Source organism: Geospiza fortis, unplaced genomic scaffold, assembly GCF_000277835.1.
Source record: "Geospiza fortis unplaced genomic scaffold, GeoFor_1.0 scaffold221, whole genome shotgun sequence".
Taxonomy (NCBI): Eukaryota; Metazoa; Chordata; class Aves; order Passeriformes; family Thraupidae; genus Geospiza; species Geospiza fortis.
In genome coordinates, this window is record NW_005054395.1 from 1,898,450 (window position 1) to 1,920,082 (window position 21,633).

The following is a 21,633-nucleotide window of genomic DNA, read 5'->3' on the forward strand; positions in this document are numbered from 1 at the left end:
CTCTTTTGGTATCATAGCAGATGTGTTCATTAACTTCATGAGGAAAATCTACCTATAGGACCATAGGTTGTGATACATTGAAGTATTTTTTTTGCCCCTTAATGATACAAAGTCTGTAACAAACCCATTTTGTGGAAAGCAGAGCAGTCAGAGTTGAGTTGTGACCCCTGATTTGTGGCACCTTAAACAAGAAGTTGCTTTGTGTTGTAGAGTTGGTGAACTAACCTTGAATGTGATAACTTGGAGTTATTTGGACATTGTGATGCTTCACTTAATGGTTTTTGTGATAATTGTTTCAAAGTAATGGCCACACTAAGATACTTTTTGTCATTCTAAGACTGTCTTTCTGGAGGTAGAGGTTGCATTGGGTAACATGTGTTCCTTTTTCTTAGAACCAACACAGATATACAGATTTCTACGTACCCGGAATCTAATAGCAGTGAGTAATTGGTTTTATCACTCCTTTACTTTGCACTTGTAGAAAATTTTAATTAAAGCATAACCATTTTCTATTTTTTCCCCCCTGCAGCCAATATTTTTGCACAGAACTCTCACTTACATGTCCCACAGAAACTCCCGAACAAATATCAAAAGGTAAAATTGTTTTTGTAAAGTAATCCTAAAATGTTCACCAAGTAGCAGAAGTCCAAAAAGCAGTGGAGGGTAACATCCTATTTTCTTTTTGAAGAACTTTAAAATGCATACTTCAGTGTACAGTTGATTTCTGAGACCTAAGAGGTTTTTTGCAATGTTAAGTGTATGTGTAGCTTTATCCATGTGATTTTTGTGGATACTGGCAGTATTCAAATGTGGAGAGCTATCTGCAGAATCTTAACTAATTTTCCCGTGTTTGTTTTCTATCTTGGAGGAGAACTTATTAAAAAAAAATCCAAACAAAACTATATTGCATCCCAGCTCATGTAATCAATGATGCTTAATCATAATCATATGAAACATTGTATTTTAAACTGTAACCTAACCAGTTGTTTTTGAAAAAAATCAAAACCCAAATACAAAACTATTGGCTTTGTTAATTAGCCTTGAAAGAATCCAGTAGTTATTTCTGTATTTATCTTAAAAGTTGGAAAATAAAGCAGGTCTGCTTATGGTATTTCAGAAAAGTCCAGCAAATACTTTGAAAAGGTTGCTTTGAACTGAATACACCTGAGAGATGGGCTTCAGTTCTGATATTGCAAAATAGTCATTCCTGTTGTGTGAGGTGCTACAGCTGCCTGTCAGTGGACCTGAAAACGCAGAAACACTGCAGAGGGACAAGTGCAGTGTACATTATTTATTAGCAGAATCACAAGACCCTTCCAGTTACTTCCCCTTCACTGAAAATCCTTTGTTAGAGTTTAGAATTCTTTTGTAACCTGAATATTTAGTCTAAAATATTTTAGCACCAAAGTTCTTATCGCTTAGAAACAGTTGCTGTGGGACTTAAGTACAACAAATATGCAACAAAATGTGATTATGCAGACAATTCTAATTTAGACTTTATATCTGAGAGAGGTAATATTTGCATGATCTATTGATCAATAGACTTTGCATATTTTTAATTAAAGGAACTGTTTATGACATTATTGGATCTCTTGGATATTGTTTATATTCCTGCTATGAGTTTTAATACCACAATATAACTTTTTTTTAAAACTGAATCCATAACATACAACTTCAGGTACTTAGGGCAGGTAATGATCAGATTTAAACTTGAAGTTGCAGCTTGCTTTTTCTTTAAAAAGTTATCAAAATTAATTTTTTGCTTATTTTAAAGTGAGTCAAAACAAAATATTAAGAAATTATTTTCAGGCTGTTTTGTTTTTTGTGGTTTAGTTTTGTTTGGTTTTTCTAACTAGAATTGTACTACAGGAAGTTCTTGCTTATAACTGAGATTAATTCATTATTGATTGAAATGTGTATGTTACCTGAAAATGTTCTGTTGGATATCTGCTATACTTGCTGGGAAGCAAGAGACAATTCTTTGCCTGTGCATTGTTATCCACTGTTCCAAATTCCAGTTGATTCAGCTGCACAGGTAGTGCTTGATTTCTGTTTGAAACATACTAATTGTATCAGTTCCCTCAACACTTTGTGAGTTTAGTTGGGAGGTGTTCTAATAACAGATTCTAGCTGTTTCTTTCAATAGTTCTCTCAATGCTGACTAATTGAAATCATGCTTGTAATTAATTTTAAGAAGATTAAATAAAAGGTGTCAGTATATTTTCTTTATAAAAACACAATAATGCAGCAAAAGTGAGCGAGCATAGTTGAAAGTGAGAAAGACAGAAAGTAATTGTGAAGTGTGTTCCCCCTGGGTTCCCTCTGCCCTTTCCATGCTCACTCAGTACTGTGGCCCTTCTCTTTCAGCCTACTTAAAACCACAGAAGTTGTAATCTAAAGGTAGTTTTAACTTAGAGATTGGTGAAAGAGTCTTAACTGGGCTTCCTGAGGGGATTAGCAGGATCCTTGTTTGCTGATCTGTGCTGGTAAATACTTACAGATATGCTCAAAACCTGAATCACTGTTCTTCATTCAACACAAGTACTTAAGGTCTATGATCTCGTTGTTTTGGTGAAAAGGGGACTTTAAAGAGAGAAAATATCTGAACTATAGAAGATCATCCTGAGGTTTATATTAAGAAAAATCTGTGTTTTGGTTTCAGTACAGTGAAAGTGTTAGTAGAGTTCTCTTTGCAAAGAAGTCTTTTCTGAAACTGCATCACGATTAGCCTGTTTTTGTGCACTATATATGTATATTAATTTATTCCCCTAGAACTCCTAAATGTTGCCATTGTTAAATTGCTGATAATTTTGATTGCCATTTCAGTAAACAGTTTCATAAGTAAAATATAAAGAACTAATATCTGAATTTAATAGACCTTCCTTAAAGAATAGTAACTATGACTCCACATCTTTTACCTCCAGCTCTATGATAGTCTGAGAAAAATGCCAGACAAATTTATCACTTGGAGGTAGGGAACTAAAACTGCATTTTTACCAGGAAATTATCTATTGATATTGCTCCGCATGTTTAATACTGAGAAAGTGTTTAGAAAACCTAGAATGCTTAGAGCATAGGAGAATGGTCATAGGGACTAGTTAATGGGCATGTGTCAAGCTGGGCTAAAAAGGTATTGAAATTACTGCTTATTGGAGAGGTGATAGGCTTTGGTCAGCTAATAGACTTTGTGTCTCTGGGTCTGTCTTCAGGTGTTAGTATATTATTAGGCCAAATTATGGTGTTGAAAAGAATTTAGTAACTGTTAATAAAATTGCTTCACATACAGTATTTGGATAAAGGAATAATTATATTATTTATTGGCAAAATAATGGCATGCTATGATGTGACTTCTAGTACTTTGCTAATTATTACTTTTCTTGTCTGGAATAAGAGTGGGTGGAGAAAGGAATGCACAAGATGCACATACTTGTTACACAAATGAATGCTATCTTGAAAATCCTGTGTGAGGGATGGTTATTATAAAAACTTGATTTTGTCTGTTTTGCATGGGAGCATGGTAACATAAATAGTAATTCATTTCAAAGGCATTTATGCTCTTACAAGTTAACTTCAAAGGCAAAAATTTTTTACCAATTGCTATTTTTAGTTTCTTGGAAAGATTTATTTTTTTTTAGGAAGGCTCTCTTGTTTTGACTAACCTGAGTCTGGTTTTAGCAAAGGCTGTGCCACTGTTCTTTTTGGATCAATAAAGGTCACATACTAAATACAAGTTGGGTCAGATGTTAGTATATTTTATGAAAGATTGTTAACTTTCCCCCATTCTGGGATCATGTTTGTCTCTTAGCTGCTTTTTGGCTCGTATTCTGATCATGACACACCTTTGGTCTAAATCTGTTTTAAGCAATTCCTCACTCTGGAGAAAGCCCTCTCAACTTGCTGTTCTGCAGAACAGTGGCTAATTTTGATGAGCTGGAGCAAAGTGCACCCAGAGACATTTTTATCTTAGAATCTGAAACTTTTAATAAATTGCTCTGTTCTTAACATCTCTTGCTTTAAAGTTGAGCACTGCAATGTTCATTTTAACAATCCCACATTTTAGTGTAGGTGAGTCAGTTCTTCTGTCTCATGTGTGACTCTTGGGCTGAGTAGAGCTTTGAATCAGTGATTGTTTACTACACAAATCATAATTGTTTTTCTCCTTGTTATGAGTGTAGCCCTGTAGTTTTTGTTGCCCAGTGTTGCTGTTTAGTCCCCATGTGATGTGTAACTCAATCATTCTCGAGCATTACGTGCTGACTGCAGACAGAGTGACATCAGTGTTTCTTCAGTCAGGGTATTTCTGTAGACAAATGCTTCCCACTTCCCCAGAGCATGGTGTTGTTCCCTGTGCAAGAAATCCAGTGTTTGGCAATGGTTTATGTTCTTCTTACTCCATTTTTCTAAGGTATAAATGTAAAGTAAAGGTGCCCTCACACTCTTGTGTTGTCCCTGTAGTCAAGTGCAATTTTGTGGGCATCTAGATCCAAACGTTAACTTGCCTTTAATGAAAAATGGAGGGACTGTTCTGTAACATGCTGAATAACTTCTGCTCATGAGTGAGCTTTATTTAGCAATGAACATGAAATTGTATGTATGGTAGAACAGGCTGAACATATGAGCATGAGCAGACTGATGTCAGAATTACAGAGAGGAAAGATTTGAAGTGATTATTCTCTTTGACATTGTTGTCATTGGTTGTCATTGTGCCCTGTTTCCTGTGAGTGGGTTCCAAAGGTTGCTTCCAAATTCATTGCTCTTTGCATTGTGTCCATTTAATAGAAATGTGTGGAGAAATAAGGGTTTTCAGTTTTAATTAGGCTTTTAACTCTTTTGTCCTATAAGGCTTTAAGTGATTTTCATTATTATGCTCAAGATTGAAATAGTAATGACTGAGGGGCTGACATGTCAATTCCTGGTATGCACAAGTGTCAGTAAAACAGGAAGATTGTCTCTGACAAAGCTGAAATGTGGTTAAACATGTTCTTTGTAAGGGTTTCAATATGTTGCTGTTAAATGAAACTTCTTACAAGCAGTAGGATTACTGTTGCAATGTCTGGGTTTAATTCTTTGTATTATTTTTGATACTGCTTGAGAAGCAGTTGTATCCCTTACAGTACAGGCATGATACTAGGTCTATAAAAGTATATATGTGTCTAAAGGGTGTTTTCTGAAGAGAAGGCTAAAATGGTATATATAGACAGTTTACATGGAAAATCAAGTGAAAGCTCAGGCTGACTACATTTTCTTGCTGTAAGTTGTGGGTATAGTGGCTGTGTAAAACTATTCTTTTTGCTTTTTCCTCACAGGAAAACGTTCAAAGTAGATGACATGTTATCAAAAGTAGAGAAAATGAAGGGAGAACAAGAATCTCACAGGTACTGTCCTGCTGTATATTAATGTGTGGGTACAAATGAGTATGTGCATGGGCTGTGAATCAGAAATCCTTTTGACTGATAAAGTGCAAGTGATAAAGAGTCATTACTCAAAGCAAAGTAGTTGCTGCTGGAAATGTTGCTTCCAGAATCTTAAAATGTGTGTATGTATGCTGGTCACTTAACTTGGAGAAAAGCAGTGTTGGGAATATTCAGTATTTGTTGTGGCATCTCTTAAAATGTGTATAGAAACCTCAGATAGGTATTTGCGGCTTACGTTGTTTTTTAAGAGTATCAGTTGTGTCAATAAGTAATCTCTGTGTGTTGGAATTAAAATTAAAAGGGAGGCGAATTTGGGAAAACTTACTTGTAGTTTATGTTGTTGTATACTTGCTATTTTCAACCTGTTCTTTTCCCACAGTGTTTGCAAATCATTAGATTACTTCAGAGGCAGCTGTGCTGTATACAGTAAGTTTGTTTCAGACTATATAGTCTGAAACAAACTTACAAATTTTGTGTTTTAAGAGGTTTTATGGATTTACTATATATTATTTTCCTAATTATATTTTGCTCTATATATTGTGTTTAGTTGCTTTGTTGAAACAACATAGAGTATTCACTTGTGCGTGTTGTTTTTTGTGCTTTCAAAACTGTAAAAAATGTTCTTTAATGTGGAAACATAACATGGATGAATGATGCAAGTTGGTGTAGATAGAGTCCTTTGAATGCTTGAGCTGTTGGGCGCTTCTGCTGGTCATCTCAGAGCTCTTGGGAATGTTTGTGTTTAAAAATAAGTGTGGAGTGTCAGGTTGTATCTGCCTGAGAAGTGAAGGTGCACAAAGTTTTGTCTGGTGGGGTAGTGGGACAGATTATATTTTTTTAATGTGTACTTCAGAAATAATAAGTGGTTTGAGGACCCTTTTAAATCTAGATTTAGGAATACCTGTTTTCAACAGAAATATGCCCTGAATTTTATGATTTGAAATAAGATGTGTCTATGGTCAGCAGAATAGTCTAGGCTGTGGAATAAAACAGATGCAGTTATTATTTTAATTGCACATGTTATGAGTGATTTGGACTTGATTAAACTGATAGCCTTTATTTCTAAAGGTGCAGGTTCCCCCTGTAAAGATTCTCATTACTGTGCCTAAAATACTTGTTGGTGTGGTTTTCTTTTAATTTACACCAAGCCTGTGGTTCAGGGAGAAATTCTAGAAAATTTCCACCAAAACTGAGCTCTGTTGCTGATGACTTTCCAACAGATGTGTTTGCCTGCCTGTGAAGGCAAGGTCTTCTGTCTTCAGGCAATGTTCTTCTACTGTAGTGTTTAAATTATTTTTTTTAATGTATCAAGTCATGGAGTACACAGAATAAGTCTGTGAAGAGAAAACTGGCGTTCAGTTCTGCATCAACTGCAATTGCTATATCCAGGCAGTTTCCAAGTTAAGAGGATAGACTGAATTATTAGAGTTCTGTACTGAACATCAGTGAAGTGGTTGCTGTGAGAAGAAAACACTTGTCTGTTCTAACATTTCCTTTTTTTTTCCTGTTTAGCTTGTCTGCTCATTTGCAACTTACATTTACTGGGTTCTTCCATAAAAATGGTATGTTTGCCAATCCATTCATTCCACTGTTAATTTGTATAACACCTTTGAAATTAGTAGAGATCTGTGAGGGGAATATTTGAATGTTTTTACTCTCTGCTGTTTGGATGCAGGTTTTAATTGACTTGTTCAGCCTGTCTCATTAGTTCTAATTCAGTAGTGCTTTAGAAATGCTGAAGTGTAATTGTGATGTTAAGAAGATAAGCCTTCAGGGTTTTAGTCAAAACAGTGATTTTGAGAAATCCTTAGAGCCATCACCCATTCAAACAGAAATAGACCTTGAAGAAAGTGATTATTTCCCAAAGAATGTGATTTTTCTGGGAGTGTGTCTTTGGTGTTTGGAGTAGCTTTAAAAAACCCCACAGCCCTCAAATACTTGGAAGATTCAGTGGCTTCTACTTTAAAGTAGAAGTGTAAGAAAAAAAATTGTCAAATTGAGTCTAGAAATGAAGGAAAGCCATGTCAACGATTATAAAAGCCATGGAAATCATATTTTAGTGACTTGATGTCATTCCATGGTGTCTTTTAAGCACATAAGGATTTGCCTCTCAATATCAGAATATTGGATTTCCTTGGCCAGAATGAAGAGTTCTATTCTATTTTATTCTATTCAGAGCTCTGAGAGTAAAAACTGTTTTTCCATTAAAATAAAATGAAATTTCTAGATTTTTGGTTGCCATTGCTGATCACACCACTGGCAGCAGCTGTGTTGAAGATTCCAGGCTCTAGGAAATTTATTGTGCAGTCTATGAAACAAAGTCTTATTTTTTAAGATTGTTTTCAAGTTTGTTTGAGAGTCCTTTAACAGCTATTTTGCATTTATTTAGCCTTACATAATATAAAAGGGGGGTGGTGTAACTTTGTTGTTTTCCTATCTGATAGCATCTGGATCTTAAGCCCAAATTTTAGGGTTGCAAGCTGTAAAGAAAAAAAATCTGGGAAAAAGAATTCAACTCATCTGTAATTAGCACATTCTAACTGTCCTTAGATCTACCCATAACATTTTTCTCTGTTATAAAAAGGTAACAAGCTTGCTCTTTTAAACTTTAGAAATCAGCTATGCCTTTAAATCAGCCAATATGAGAATAATTAGGATATATTCTCAAGTGGAAATTTGTAGTGAGTTTGGGGAGAGTTGAAACTAAGAATGTGGTTAGGGGTCTTTGTACCTGGGATGTGCCTGTGGTTAAAAAGTAATTACAGATGGATTTATATCATTGAATAGATCTTCACTTTTTCAGAACTTAAAATACTTTTCTGTTTAGATAAGCCATCACAAAACTCAGAGAATGAACAAAATTCTGTAACTCTGGAAGTACTGCTGGTGAAAGTTTGCCACAAGAAACGAAAGGTAAAAATGATCTGACAAATTATTAATATAGATTAAAGCAAAATGTTTAGCTGCTTCTAGAATATCTAAGTAACAAGTGATGCTTCTGTTGAAATTAGCCTTTAAATTTAAGAACTAATGTATTCAAGTTGTTTTCTATTGGATTTTGCACTGCTTTATGAGAAATGAGTTTCTAAAAGCATTCAGCTCTGTTGATTGAATTCAGCTTGTAAATCACATCCACTTGTGTATTTCAGCCACTTCTGGTTTTACCTCAGTTTTTGTGTGTCACATCATTAAAGTATTCATTCTCTTGTGATGTCCAGAGGCTTAAGGAAACCAGGCAATCACAAAATCATAAAGTAGCCCTGTGCCTTTCAGAGTTCGGGAGTAAAAAGGAACAAATTGTAATTGTTTCAAATTCCTGTCATCTGCCAACTCCTCTCTTTCCTTGCTTTTTCTGTATCTGTGGTTTTTACTTTGGTTATTTCAATTATTGCAGATTTTAGCTACCACGAATCATAAACAATTTTATATTTTTTAAAGCATCTTTGAATTTTCTTGCAGTTTTAGTTGTATTTATTTCACATCAGTTGGCAAATTATTTCCCCAACTACAAGAATATGGGAGGCTCAGTAAATGCTTTAGGTTTTAACTAGAAAGGGAAAGATTTGCAGTCAGAGCTGTATATTCTTCCCTAATGCTAGGCTGATTTGACAGGTTTTTAAGAATTAATACTGTTTCTAGCCAATTTTGTTAATTGTTGTAGTATGGATAAATGTAGTGAGGTCAGGAGGTGCTAATGGTTATTCCAAATGTTTTGCTGCAAGTTTCATATTTAGGCCATCTTGTCTTGTTTTCCCAATTCTGCACAATGTTCAATGATCTCTTTGAGAGGTAATTGAATATAATAAATCCTAGGTAAGTGGTTCTTTATCTCACAGATAGCACAAAATGCACTTTGAAATATTGCAAGGAGAAGATAGAAAGCCTTTGAAAAATATGTATATATAACCAAAACATTTAATTTCTTCAGGTAAACAGAATTAAATTAGTATTAATGACTGTTCTACAATCTTTTTAAGTGCCTCATGTTAGTGTTATTTTATTCAGATAGAGAAAGATGGCTGCTGCCAGAAGGGGTTATAGAATGCCAGTTTTATTTACACTTAAAAATATCTAGGTTTGTATTTAAACTCTGGGATTGTTCCAGGTTTTTTTATTTATATCTGTTACAAGGCTTATTATAAGGCTTATTTTCAAAAGTTGGCAGAATAAATGCAGTTTAGAAATGGTATCAATTTAAATACTTAATGTCTTTACTTTGAAGTCTAAAATCCTGAACCTTATCTTTCTTGTTTTGCTGCAGGATGTCAGTTGTCCAATAAGACAGGTTCCTACAGGTAAAAAGCAGGTGCCTTTAAACCCAGACCTCAGCCAAATAAAACCAGGCAACTTCCCATCACTTGCAGTTTCCAGTAATGAGTTTGAACCCAGCAACAGCCATATGGTGAAGTCTTACTCATTGTTATTCAGAGTCACTCGCCCAGGAAGGAGAGAATTTAATGGACTGATCAATGGCGAAACGAATGAAAACATTGGTAACTTCAACCTTGAAATCTGCTTTTTTAAATCTGCAGGGCTTATCTTGTGGGCACATGTGGAGTTGTCTGGAGCAGTGTGGGTCACACTGTGACAAGGGCCAGTAGTAACTGAGTGATTGAGCTTTTATTTGTTTGCAGTCTCTTTTGAGATGGGGCTGAAATTCAGCTGCTAGCTAGAAATGGTGCTTCTGGTTTTGTGTAAATTTAACACCACTTGTTTGTGACGTGGTGCTGAAGGTGTGAGGCAGCACTGCTGGAGGTGAACAGTGCAAGAGAGCCCTGTGGTCACTGACACTGTCATCATTCCTCCACCAACACTGGTCCCTACGTACTCACTGCGGATGCTATCAGTGTTTCTCAGCAAAACTAATTGACAAGCCAATAGGAAAATACCTCAATAATAAATTTTTAAAAGTTGTTTTCTTCATCTTGTTGAGAAGTGTTACAGCACAAATATTACAGCTTGGAGAGTACATGTAGAATGAAAAGCTTTATTTTTCACTATTTTATAGCCACAAGAGGAGGAAGATCAAATCCCAAATTCTTTATGCTGACAGAATAATACAGTGAAATTATAAATACGCGAGAACACACCTAAAATATGATTACTGTTAAGCTAAGTGGTCTTTTATTGCATTGTCCTTCTCTATTGTATGGCACAATCAATAGCCATTTATATTTGTGAGTGCATAGAGACTGTTGGATCTTTTGAATCTGTGCTTGTGTAATGTTTGAATACCATATTTCTTATGTGCAGATGTCAATGAGGAGCTTCCAGCTAGAAGAAAAAGAAACTCTTCAAATCGTGAAGATGGGGAAAAGACATTTGTAGCACAAATGACTGTATTTGATAAAAACAGGTAATATTGTAAAAACAATTATAGCTTCTATTAATCATTGTATTAATCATTTTTAATCATCATAATATTAGAAATTTGATAATAAGCTTAGTATGTTCTTTGTCACAGTGTAAATTGTCTTTGGCTGCATTTTAGTTGTTATTTACAATAAAAACTTAAGCTTATATTAAAAAAAAAAACTGCAGGTTTCATAACACATTTTATACTGAGACCTATTCAGTGACTACTGTAAATAATTCCCATCTCTGAACTTGAATATTGTTCTGGTAATTTGCATCTATTTGTCTGTTCCTTGCCAGTTTTTGACTGATGTAATTTCTCTGGTTCTGTTCAAGATCAGTGACAGCATAATTAAAAAGTTAAACAAAGAAAAGGTCTCTGAAGTACCCTTGCTGCTTACACTCTGTTGAGTGCCATAATTTTTCCCATGCCCAGAGTGTTGCTGGTGTAGTCACAGGTCTCATTCTGCTGACAGCTACAGAAGACATCAGTTCCCATTACTACAGGACAATCAAACAAGTAGTTAAAATTATAACAGGCCTACTCTGTAATGTAGTTTAATTATTTATTATCATGATACTACTTAATGTATTTCAAGGAAGGTGGAGTGTGGTGAACTCCCGTGTCAATAGCTTAGAGCACTCTAGATCCAGTTAAAAAGATAAGGACCAGACCATTTCCTGGGTAGACATTTTAGCTGTTTGTACTGCAAAGGATCATAATGCCAACAGCCAAAATACAGTACATGAAAATAAGAGTTCTTTCCATGGAAAATGCAGATCCCAGGCAGAGGTAGGTATTTACAAAAATGGAGCTTGAAGAAAAACTCCAACTAATTCTGACAAAATGGTTGTTTATCCAAATAGGGTTTTAGAAGTATATTTTGAGAAGAGTTTTCAAGAAATGTCCTTTTCTAATCCCTTTCTTAGAAGTCTTGACAGTATTTTGTTATTTTCTATTACTTAATTCCACTGGATAACTTCAATATGCTAAGCAACATATGAACCACTAGATGGTTTTGTAGTGATGATAAGCAAGGACATTCTCAGCCATGCTGTTGTGTAAATGAGACTGATTTGCAGCAGAACCAAGTCATGCATAAAAATGTATATATTTTTGGTCTAGTCTTTAACATTTTTCTTTGTTATGGATGATGTTTGCCTAAGATTTAGACCTAGTCAAATAAATTTGCCTGACAATATGTCTTTAGTTCATGGAAAATTAATTCCTGTGAAATAGTGTATTTTAATAGACAAACAATAGAAGAGCCTTTTTACACATAATACATATTTTGTCTTGACAGACGCTTGCAACTTCTGGATGGGGAATATGAAGTGGCCATGCAGGAAATGGAAGAGTGTCCCATTAGCAAGAAAAGAGCAACATGGGAAACGATTCTGGATGGGAAGGTATGGATTGTTTCAGTGGCCAAGAAGCCAGGAAATAATTATCTTTGGGAATGTATGGACATACATTTTAATTTAGCTCTCAATTTAGAAAGCTTTGGCTACACTGAATCATTAATACAAGCAGATATCAACTACTGTAAGGTATGGCAGCTGTCTCTTTCCAGAGACTTCTGAATTCCTGACCTAGAAAATCAGGCAGTTTAAATGCTATTCTAACAAGTTAGACATCAAAAAGGAGCAAACTGCAGAATATTTAATGGGAAGAAAGAGGAACCCAGACAGGTGTGATCTTATGTACATAGCTTAAGAGAATGCTGATAAAATGTAGTGGTGAAAAGAAGAGGGTGGTATCAGTGTAGGAGGAAGGGTTGAGCAGAGAGAAGTTGTTAACTGAGGTGAATCAACACTCAGTGATTCAGTGATTGTATGTACTTACACAGTCATGCTCACATGTCCTGGGAGAGTATGAGTTGTAAGTGATTGGAGAGAAGAACATGAAGATTCCAGGTGGTTGCAAAGTATTTGTGTCTCAACATGATCATATAATTATGAAAAAAGCAGAGATGATCCAAATTATATAGTAAAAGTACAGTTATAAGCTCAACTATCCTGATCAGCCTCTACCTGCATTAAAATAAATTACATCAGTTTATCTTCTGTGAATATTTTCTCATCATTATTTTTGTGAAGACACTTATTCTGCTGTTTTTTTTTTACTTCCCCCACTCTGCAGAGGTTGCCTCCATTTGAAACATTTTCTCAGGGACCTACACTTCAGTTTACTCTTCGTTGGACGGGAGACACAAATGACAAGTCTACAGCTCCTATAGCTAAGCCTCTTGCAACACGAAATTCTGAAAGCCTCCCTCAAGAAAACAAGCCCAATTCTGTTAAACCTACTCAAACTATAGGTAAGCAAACTTTGGTTTTGCTGCTGAGTAATCATCTGCTTAACCCTTCTGTGCTTAGGGCTCACTGGTGCAGCAGCTTCAGGTTATTCTCAGCAGAAAAAAAGCAAAACTGAGTGGGCTTTGTTGTATCCCATATTTTGTCATTTTGTTAAGGTTAAAAGCTGTACATCAGGACAATATTGAAGTGATTATATACAATGTTCATAAAGCCTGCTGTGAAATACATTGGGGAAAATCCGTCACTAGGATTTCTGAAATTGTCTGGTTTGCCCTACTCCAATTAGTGCTCTGTAAGTTTCTGGGTTTATAGGTGCCCTACTTTCAGGTGGAATAGAGTTAATTTTCTTAGTGGCTGCTTTAGTGCTGTGTTTTGGATTTAGGATGAGAATAATGTTGATAACACTGATGCTTTAGTTGTTGCTAAGCAGTGTTTAGACTAAGTTAAGGACTTTGCAGCTTCTCACACCACCCCACTATCAAAGAGGCCAGATGACACAAGGGGCTGGGAGGAGACACAGCTGGGACAGCAGACCCAGACTGGCCAGAGGGATATTCCATGCATGGCTTCATGCTCAGTGTAGAAACTAGAAGGAAAATTGGCCTAGATGCCATCTTTATTTTGTCTCACTCCCAGTTGTTTGTGACTTTGTATTAGAACCTTGTGTAGGCAACTGAAGCTCAAAGACATCTGGAAAACTTAAGTTGTACAGAGAACAACAGGTTGCACCTGTTGTTTCAACACCTATGAACACACCTAGGCTCTGGATTGGCACCCAGTTCACTTCAGAGTAATCAGCATTTCCAAGCTTGTAACTAGATTGGGACTCTGAGAGTAAGGAATCTTCTAGGTCCCTGTTGTAGAAGTGATTATTTTGGTGGTTCTGTCCCCAGGCTTAGTCTCTGGGGTGTGCAGTGAGGCACTGCTAGTGAAGGCTTAATAGTGCTTTGGAGAACTTGTCCAAAATGGCATTTCAGTCTGAGTTTGGTGATGTTTTGGAGATAGAGTAGTGACAGCAAGGAAATTATTATTATGAGTAAAGGATTGTTTTTCCAAAAGTGGTTTTTATGCAGTTGTGTTACAGTAAATGTTGAGAAACTTAATGATGAGACTTTCTAAGAGTGGTGATTCTTTGTGCTGTGTTTAGGGCTTTAGTGTGATAAAAAAGCGAGATCAAGAAGAATTTCACCCTAGCTGTGCAGAAGCCAATGTCTAGAATGACCCCAAACATCCTCAGCCAACCTTAGAGGCATCTTTCTCTTTGGAAAGAGTACAAGAATATTTAAATAAGACTGATACCTGTTCCCTGAATTGAGTATTTTACCTGAGCTAGGGAGAGCAGACACTTGGGTTTCTTCCACTAGGATGAATGGCTGACAGTGCACACATGAAGTAATTCCAACAGAACCTGGGAGGTCCCTGAACTTTTGCTGTAGAAATTTTTCTGCTTTCTCTTTACTTCCTTGTACTAGGCTTCCTTGTATTTTAGAGTTTCTCGGAGACCTGTATTGTAATTTGTTAGGCAGGTTTTATGCTCAGACTTGCAAAAGAAATGAGAGTTGAGTTGACCAACTCCAGAAGGTGTGTGGTAGTTTACCGTAACAAATGTAGAGGCAATAGGAACATGGCAAGACTGCATTGCCAGTGTAACCAGGAACCCATTTTTTTCTTCCATCAGAAAAGTTAAATGTTCCAGTAAATTGATAAAGTTACAGCCAGAGCAATCTTCCCAAATAGTACAGCTAACTCTTATACACAAATGTATTGTAGTGTAATGTGCAGCATTGTAGGGTATTTGTTATGGTGTGCTGTTTGCAGTGTCTGAATACCACGAGAGTGAAAACTGTACAAAACTTCTATCAGACATTCTGATGAAGATCCAGTACATCTTTCCCAATGGACATCAATTTGGTGTTGTCATTTTACTTTGGCATATTTCCCAAGACAGACCAGTGGAATAAAGACATCAAAGACTTTCTAAATATGGCAGCTTTAACTTTGCTGTAATTACAAAGTTCTGAAAGTAACTGAGCCATGGAATTGGGATTTCTCTGATGTGGTGCAGGCTAAAGTGTCAGGCTTCCTCTCTTTTTCATACAGACAGAAAATAAAATTTCCTTTCTTCTCCAAAATATTAAATATAAAATAAGTGCATCTTCTAAAAGTTACATCAGTAGAGCTGAGCCTTGTTTTCCCATCTTTATCACCATTCAGAAGCAAGTAGGGTCATTGCTGGGTTTCTCTTGAGGGCAGATTTATAAACCTGCTTAGTTACGTGGGGTTTTTCGTTAACTGTATGAAATCAAATACTGATATAGATTAAAGTGTATGGAAGACACTCAGAAGCAACTAAGCATTGCCATTACACATAGAAACAGTGTTCAAGGGTTAAAGTTTCAGTTAAATATTTTGTGTGTTTACTTACATTTCTGCTGCCTGTTAAGAGACTTGTGGAACTTCTGAAATCGAATTTAAGTGATGTGTTTGAATGCAGCAATCTGAAAGCAGGGATGTCTTTTATGTCTCGGCTTTTAGATATACATAAAGAATTCTCTGCTGAAATGGAGTAAGGAAAATGTTGCTTTTTACCTGACCATTTGTAAGTTCTCTGAATGATTCTTCAGCACTTGAGATAATCTTGTGTTGGAAGTGGGTTTGCTTGTGAAGGAAGCTGAGCATCCAGACTTCCTTGTTGCTGGTAGGAGCTACTTACATCAAAGGACATTCAAGTAGCCTGTTTCCTTCAGCAGCAGTGCCCTTCTCAAAACTTCCATAGCTGGGTAAGAAACAATGTTTGTCTGTTCCTGTGCACCAAAGAAACGTGTGTCTGCATGTGGTTTTTTTCAGCTGTGAAAGAATCTTTGCCTACAGACCTTCAAACAAGAAAAGAGAGAGATGTTTTAAATGAACCTCGACAGAAGTTGCGAATATTTTACCAGGTATTGGAAATAATCATCAAAGGGAAAAACTAGAATCTAAATATTGTGTGGGATTAAAATGTTTGCTTGGGAGCTGGGTGGAAATTTCCATTTGCCCTTTTTGTGGACGCCTTAAAGAGTCTCAGATTCCGAGACTGAAAGCCATCTCACAGACTCCTCTTTATGGAAGTATTCTAGAAAACTAATCTTCTTGGGGACACATCTGATGTTCTAAAGACAAAGGACATTCCTTGTTAGACTTCTCGAGGGGGACAGGTGGGTTTCCAATGGGAAACAAAATTCTTGAAATACCAGTGTTTCAGTACACTGAGCTCATATAGTGTTCCCAAAATCTAACTATTGCTGTGGAGGTCTCCTGTAACGATGTCCGGCTTGGATTTGAGGGTTGGAAGTTAATGAATGAAACCCATTTGGTGCTAATTCTGCTCTGCCTGTTCCCTTGTTTGCACCAGTTCCTTTACAACAATAACACGAGGCAGCAGACGGAGGCCCGCGATGACTTGCACTGCCCCTGGTGCACACTGAACTGTCGGAAACTCTACAGTTTACTCAAACATCTTAAACTCTGCCACAGCAGATTTATCTTTAATTATGTTGTAAGTAACCATTTTGTAGTTCAGCACTATGAAACTCTGTACAGTCTGTCACAGATGCTACAAAGGCAGGGATTCTGTTTCCAGCTTAGTAAGTTGTAGGGCTGTATCTACAGGTTAGAAGCTGCTTTCTGTGAATGTTTGTGTGTTACATGGAGGGGAAATATTGTCTTTGTTTAAATCTATATATATTGAATAATGCTGACCACTGGAGGCTGAGTTCTAAATGTGGCTACTGTTTTTGCATCAATGTGTTCTTTGATATAGAAAGCAATGTAATTGTATTTGGTTGGAAGTCTCTTGAAGCTCTAGGAAATTTAGAAATGTTCTTACTAGCAGTCTTTTGCTGATTCTTTACTTAATTTTATAATTAGTTTTGAGTGGTTTTATACAAAACAGTAAAATAGTACAGAGCAAGGAAGCTTTAGTGTAATTTGCTTCTAGAGGTTAAAAAGTATTTGGATGTTGTGAAAGGAAATTTACAGCTGTATCAGGTTATTGAGAGGTGATATTTAAGGTATTCAGAATTTAAAGGTTACTTGTTTAAAACTCTTGATGCATTGTCATTACTGTCTGCTGAGTATTTGCAACTGTGCTGCAGTATCATCCAAAAGGTGCTCGGATAGACGTGTCCATCAATGAGTGCTACGATGGCTCCTACGCCGGGAACCCCCAGGACATCCATCGCCAGCCCGGCTTCGCCTTCAGCCGCAACGGGCCCGTCAAAAGGACTCCCATCACACACATCCTGGTGTGCAGGTAGGAGCGGCTCACAGAATCAGCTAGGCTGGAAAAGACCTTGGAGATCAAGTCCAACCGATGACCTAACACCACCTTAGCAAGTAATCCATGGCACTGAGTGCCACATCCAGTCTTTTTTAAACACCTCCAGGTCTGGTGACTCCATCACTTTCCTGGGCCCAACCACTCTTTCTGTAAAGAATTTTTTGGCCTATAAACCAGATTTGTGATCCCTGGGGATTTGCAAATCTGCAGGTGCATATACACAGTGCTAAATTTCACTGTTATGACTAAATAAAATGTAACTGAAGGAGGATAACATCACCCATGATTTTTATGTATCTCTCCAATTGAGAGATCTATTCATAACAATGTAGCTCTCTTTAACTGCCTTACCCTAAAACTTTTCTTCCCCAAAAGGTGAAGTTGGAGGGTTGGATCAGGAGCTCTTCGGTTTTTAATTGGGATTATTTCATTGCTGGACATTTTTCCCCCTCAACATTTTTGCAATCTAGACCTTAAAATAATTGGTATTAATCAGTGGTAGTTGTCAGTATTTGCATCTGTGATGTGCTGGTGACAGCAGTGACTTCTCCCTTGGCAGGCCCAAGCGCACGAAAGCGAGCATGTCAGAGTTCCTGGAGTCGGAGGACGGGGAGGTGGAGCAGCAGCGCACGTACAGCAGCGGCCACAACCGGCTCTACTTCCACAGCGACACCTGCCTGCCCCTGCGCCCCCAGGAGATGGAGGTGGACAGTGAGGACGAGAAGGACCCAGAATGGCTTCGGGAGAAAACCATTACTGTAATTATTCCGTTTGTACAAAGTTATTTTAAGCGGATTGTGGTTTTTAAAAGATGATCTGCAGTTGTTTTAGGGAACAGTTGGGCATACGTTGTGACAATCCTGCATTTTGGGAGCAGAAAATTTTGCTGAACTACTGTTGATGGAAACTCCTGGAATCAAAGTTTGCTTTTTCAAGTATGCATTCAGTTTGCAGAGTTAGTTCAGTCCTCTTGTGTTTGAAGAAATTTTCATTGTTTGTGGCTGCTTTTCTCCTTCAAAGAGGAGATGCTGGAATCAGGAGCACACAGTTTGGGCTGTATATAATAAGAATATTATTTATCATCAAAAGTCTCTACATCAAATGACATTTTTCTAACTTACTTGACTGCAGAGCCTGATTTTTCTATATATATTTTTGTGTGTAAGCTGAATCTTCGGTATGCTCTCACTACTTGGCAGCAGATACACAGTTCTGATGGGTGTGTTTGTTTCTTTTCCTATCCTTCCTCCCAATCTCCAGCAAATTGAAGAATTTTCTGATGTTAACGAAGGAGAGAAAGAAGTGATGAAATTATGGAATCTTCATGTTATGAAGCACGGGTATGTCACTGTGCTTAGTTTTGATACAAATAAATTGCAGTATAGATTTGGTTGATCATTTTGCATTGTAATTCACTAAATACTTAAAATTCAGTTGGCTCAGTTGTTTAGGAACGGGTTATTAAAGGATAATTTGTAATAAGCTTTTGAGAGTTTTAAGCTTTTAAAGAAGTTGTGCCTAGTAGCATTTGGGGTTTGAAAAGAAAAAACATTAGACTGTGTAATAGCTGCTCTCTGCAGTTACATTGATAAATCATGTTGTAGAGTATCTTTTTATTTTTGAAAGTGTTCTGCTTGCATAATGATGGCTTTCTTATTTGACAGGTTTATTGCTGACAATCAAATGAATCATGCCTGTATGCTATTTGTTGAAAATTATGGACAAAAAATCATTAAGAAGAACTTGTGTCGAAACTTTATGCTCCACCTGGTCAGCATGCATGACTTTAACCTCATCAGCATCACGTCCATAGACAAAGCTGTGGCCAGGCTCCGAGAGATGCAGCAGAAGTTGGAGAAAGGAGAATCGGCCTCCCCAACGGATGAGGAATCTTCCGAGGAACAAAGTGGGACAGCAAATGGATACAGTGAAAATACCAGAGAGAGGATTTCAGAAGTGGAAAGCATCTCAGGTGTCACGAAACAGAGCAAGAAGCAGAAGCTCTGAAGTCAAAAGTCAATTGTCATTCAATGGACAAGCATTGAAGTGACATTCTAGGGTGCATGAGCTCTATAAAGAACTACACACAGAAATACAGAGATTCCAAACAGGCACTGCTGGATGGAAGTAAATGATTTCAACAAGGATATTGTTTAAACAGGGTTTTTATTCAGTTACTTATGCAAGTACTACATGTATATTGGTTTTGGTGATGTAATGACAATATTCTAAGAGTTTGAGCATGAAGAGCAATATGAAAATCTTTTTGTAATTTTAGTAATTAGTGTCTTAAGAACTTTATGGAATTTACATAATTTAAGTATATGTAAAACCGTTTTTTATATTAAGATTTTTGCATCTGTATCTGGCTGTTTTTCCTACCATGAATTTGTGAAACATTAGGGAAAGGGGATTGGGATACAGTTTCTGCTTTTCTTATTTAGAAATTCTCCAGTTAGCTTTTTGTGAAAATAATGTCTGACTATTTACAGTTTAACCTTGATCCTTGTATTTGAAATCATTTCTCAATTGATCATAAATTACAAATCAAATTTTTTTACACTAAAAATTATCAGAGTTGGCAAACTTAGCACTTCCTTTGTCTTGTGCCTGTTTGGAAAGATCTTGACTTTTCACGTTCCAGACACAGTGAAGTACCACCTTGGCTTTTTGAGGTTTAACCAGCAGTTTGGGTTTCGTGGATAATTCTGATGTATTGATCGCCCAGTGTACCATTTTAAACTTGAACATTTAGCTCCTTTATATTTTTATTACACATCTACACAGCTGCAGAGAGGGTTTGGGTGCAGCCCCCTGTGCCTGGGGTCGCCCATCCTGGGTGCCATGCTAAGGCTGGAGCCTCGTGTCCGTCTGCAGGCGCTGCGTCGCCAACTTCCCGCGAAGTTCTCGCCTCAGCACAGACTGCAAGGCCAGGCCGTGGGTTTAGCTTTGGCTTTCGAGATGCCACTCTTGAGGGAAAAATGCACTGTAAAATTGGACCAGAAAATGTGTTGCACTTCTTATGTAAGTATTCTGTGATGTATTGTATTCAATACAGATACTAAGATGCTGACTAAACTATATTTGAGCAGTTTTGCACTGCTGTTAACACATTTTATGCATACGTTTACAGATTTTTTCCAATGGAAAGTGGTTTCACTACTGGTACAGTATCAGCACCGAAGGGTTTTATTCCAGCAAGCACTGTGGTTGAGTGACATCACCTCAATTTTTTATTATCCTTAAAATATTTCATTTTTCATATTCTTTATTTATAAAGGAACAATGCTGCTGTAAATACAGGTATTTTTTGTTTTTTATTTCATTCCATCACCATGAAATGCAGTTCCCTATTTGTTGAAGGGGTATATAAGCTTTCTAATGGTGTCTTCAGAAATTTATAAAATGTAAATACTGATTTTGATGGTCCTTAAGATGTGTTTAACTGTGAGACTATTTAACTAATGGTGTGGATGTGATTTGTCATCCAGTATTAAGTTCTTAGTCACTGATTTTGTGTACAAAATAGGAAAGAGGGAAACTGCAGCTTTTTATTACAAACTCCTTGAATTGCCAGCTCTCTTGAGTTTTAGCAAACTCTAATTATGCCTCTGGATAGTACATCATGCATTTCTCTCTGGCTTTAATTTGCTAAAGCTGTGCACATATGTAAAAAAATAGATTATTTTAGGGGAGATGTAGTTCTAGAATTATTGCTTATGTCATTTCTTAAGCAGTTATGCTCTTAATGCTTAAAAGAAGGCTAGCATTGTTTGCACAAAAAGTTGGTGATCCCCCCAAAAATAGTAATGAAATTACTTCTGTTCAGTAAACTTTGTATGTCATGTCAATTTATAATAAAAGCTGAAAAAATCCCCTTGTTTCCTATTTATAAAGATGCCTTTTCTATTTGTACCTTTGGAGATGCCATGTAAGCTGGTTAAAAAGAATTTGAACGGTACAGTAGATGTAAAAACAAAAGATTCCCTACCCCCCCCAAAAAAAACCCCAAAACAAGTTCAGCTGTTTAAATGAACCATTGTTTTTCATTAAATGTTTTATTTGAAATCAGCTTTTGTACAAGAAGTTCAGTAATACAAAATCTGCCATGATGGGTGTCCAGTCATTCCATGTACAGACACCTCAAGCAGCACCTCTATAAACTCTCTTCTGCATGGCTTAAAATTTGGATGTGCTCTCCTTTGCCAGATTGTTACAGTTCTGTTT

The 21,633-nt window shown here is 36.7% G+C and overlaps 1 protein-coding gene across 1 annotated transcript; it reads left to right on the forward strand.

Moving 5' to 3' along the window:
* The first annotated feature begins 373 nt into the window (after positions 1 to 373).
* On the forward strand, positions 374 to 21,477 carry SUZ12 (SUZ12 polycomb repressive complex 2 subunit). The gene is made up of 15 exons (XM_005425770.2): positions 374 to 439; positions 530 to 594; positions 5,307 to 5,375; positions 6,927 to 6,976; positions 8,242 to 8,327; positions 9,676 to 9,907; positions 10,668 to 10,770; positions 12,074 to 12,179; positions 12,913 to 13,090; positions 15,936 to 16,027; positions 16,480 to 16,623; positions 17,222 to 17,379; positions 17,966 to 18,164; positions 18,667 to 18,746; positions 19,071 to 21,477. Exons 1-15 carry the CDS (start codon positions 374 to 376, stop codon positions 19,411 to 19,413), a joined length of 1,971 nt encoding a protein of 656 aa, XP_005425827.1. The 3' UTR covers positions 19,414 to 21,477.
* Positions 21,478 to 21,633: the final 156 nt, after the last annotated feature.

Coding starts and splice junctions, on each gene's coding strand:
- SUZ12 (XM_005425770.2), top strand. CDS start 374: ATGTGTTCCTTTTTCTTAGAACCAACACAGATATACAGATTTCTACGT. Junction 595..5,306: donor TCCCGAACAAATATCAAAAG/GTAAAATTGTTT, acceptor TTTTCCTCACAG/GAAAACGTTCAAAGTAGATG. Junction 18,165..18,666: donor TTCGGGAGAAAACCATTACT/GTAATTATTCCG, acceptor CCCAATCTCCAG/CAAATTGAAGAATTTTCTGA.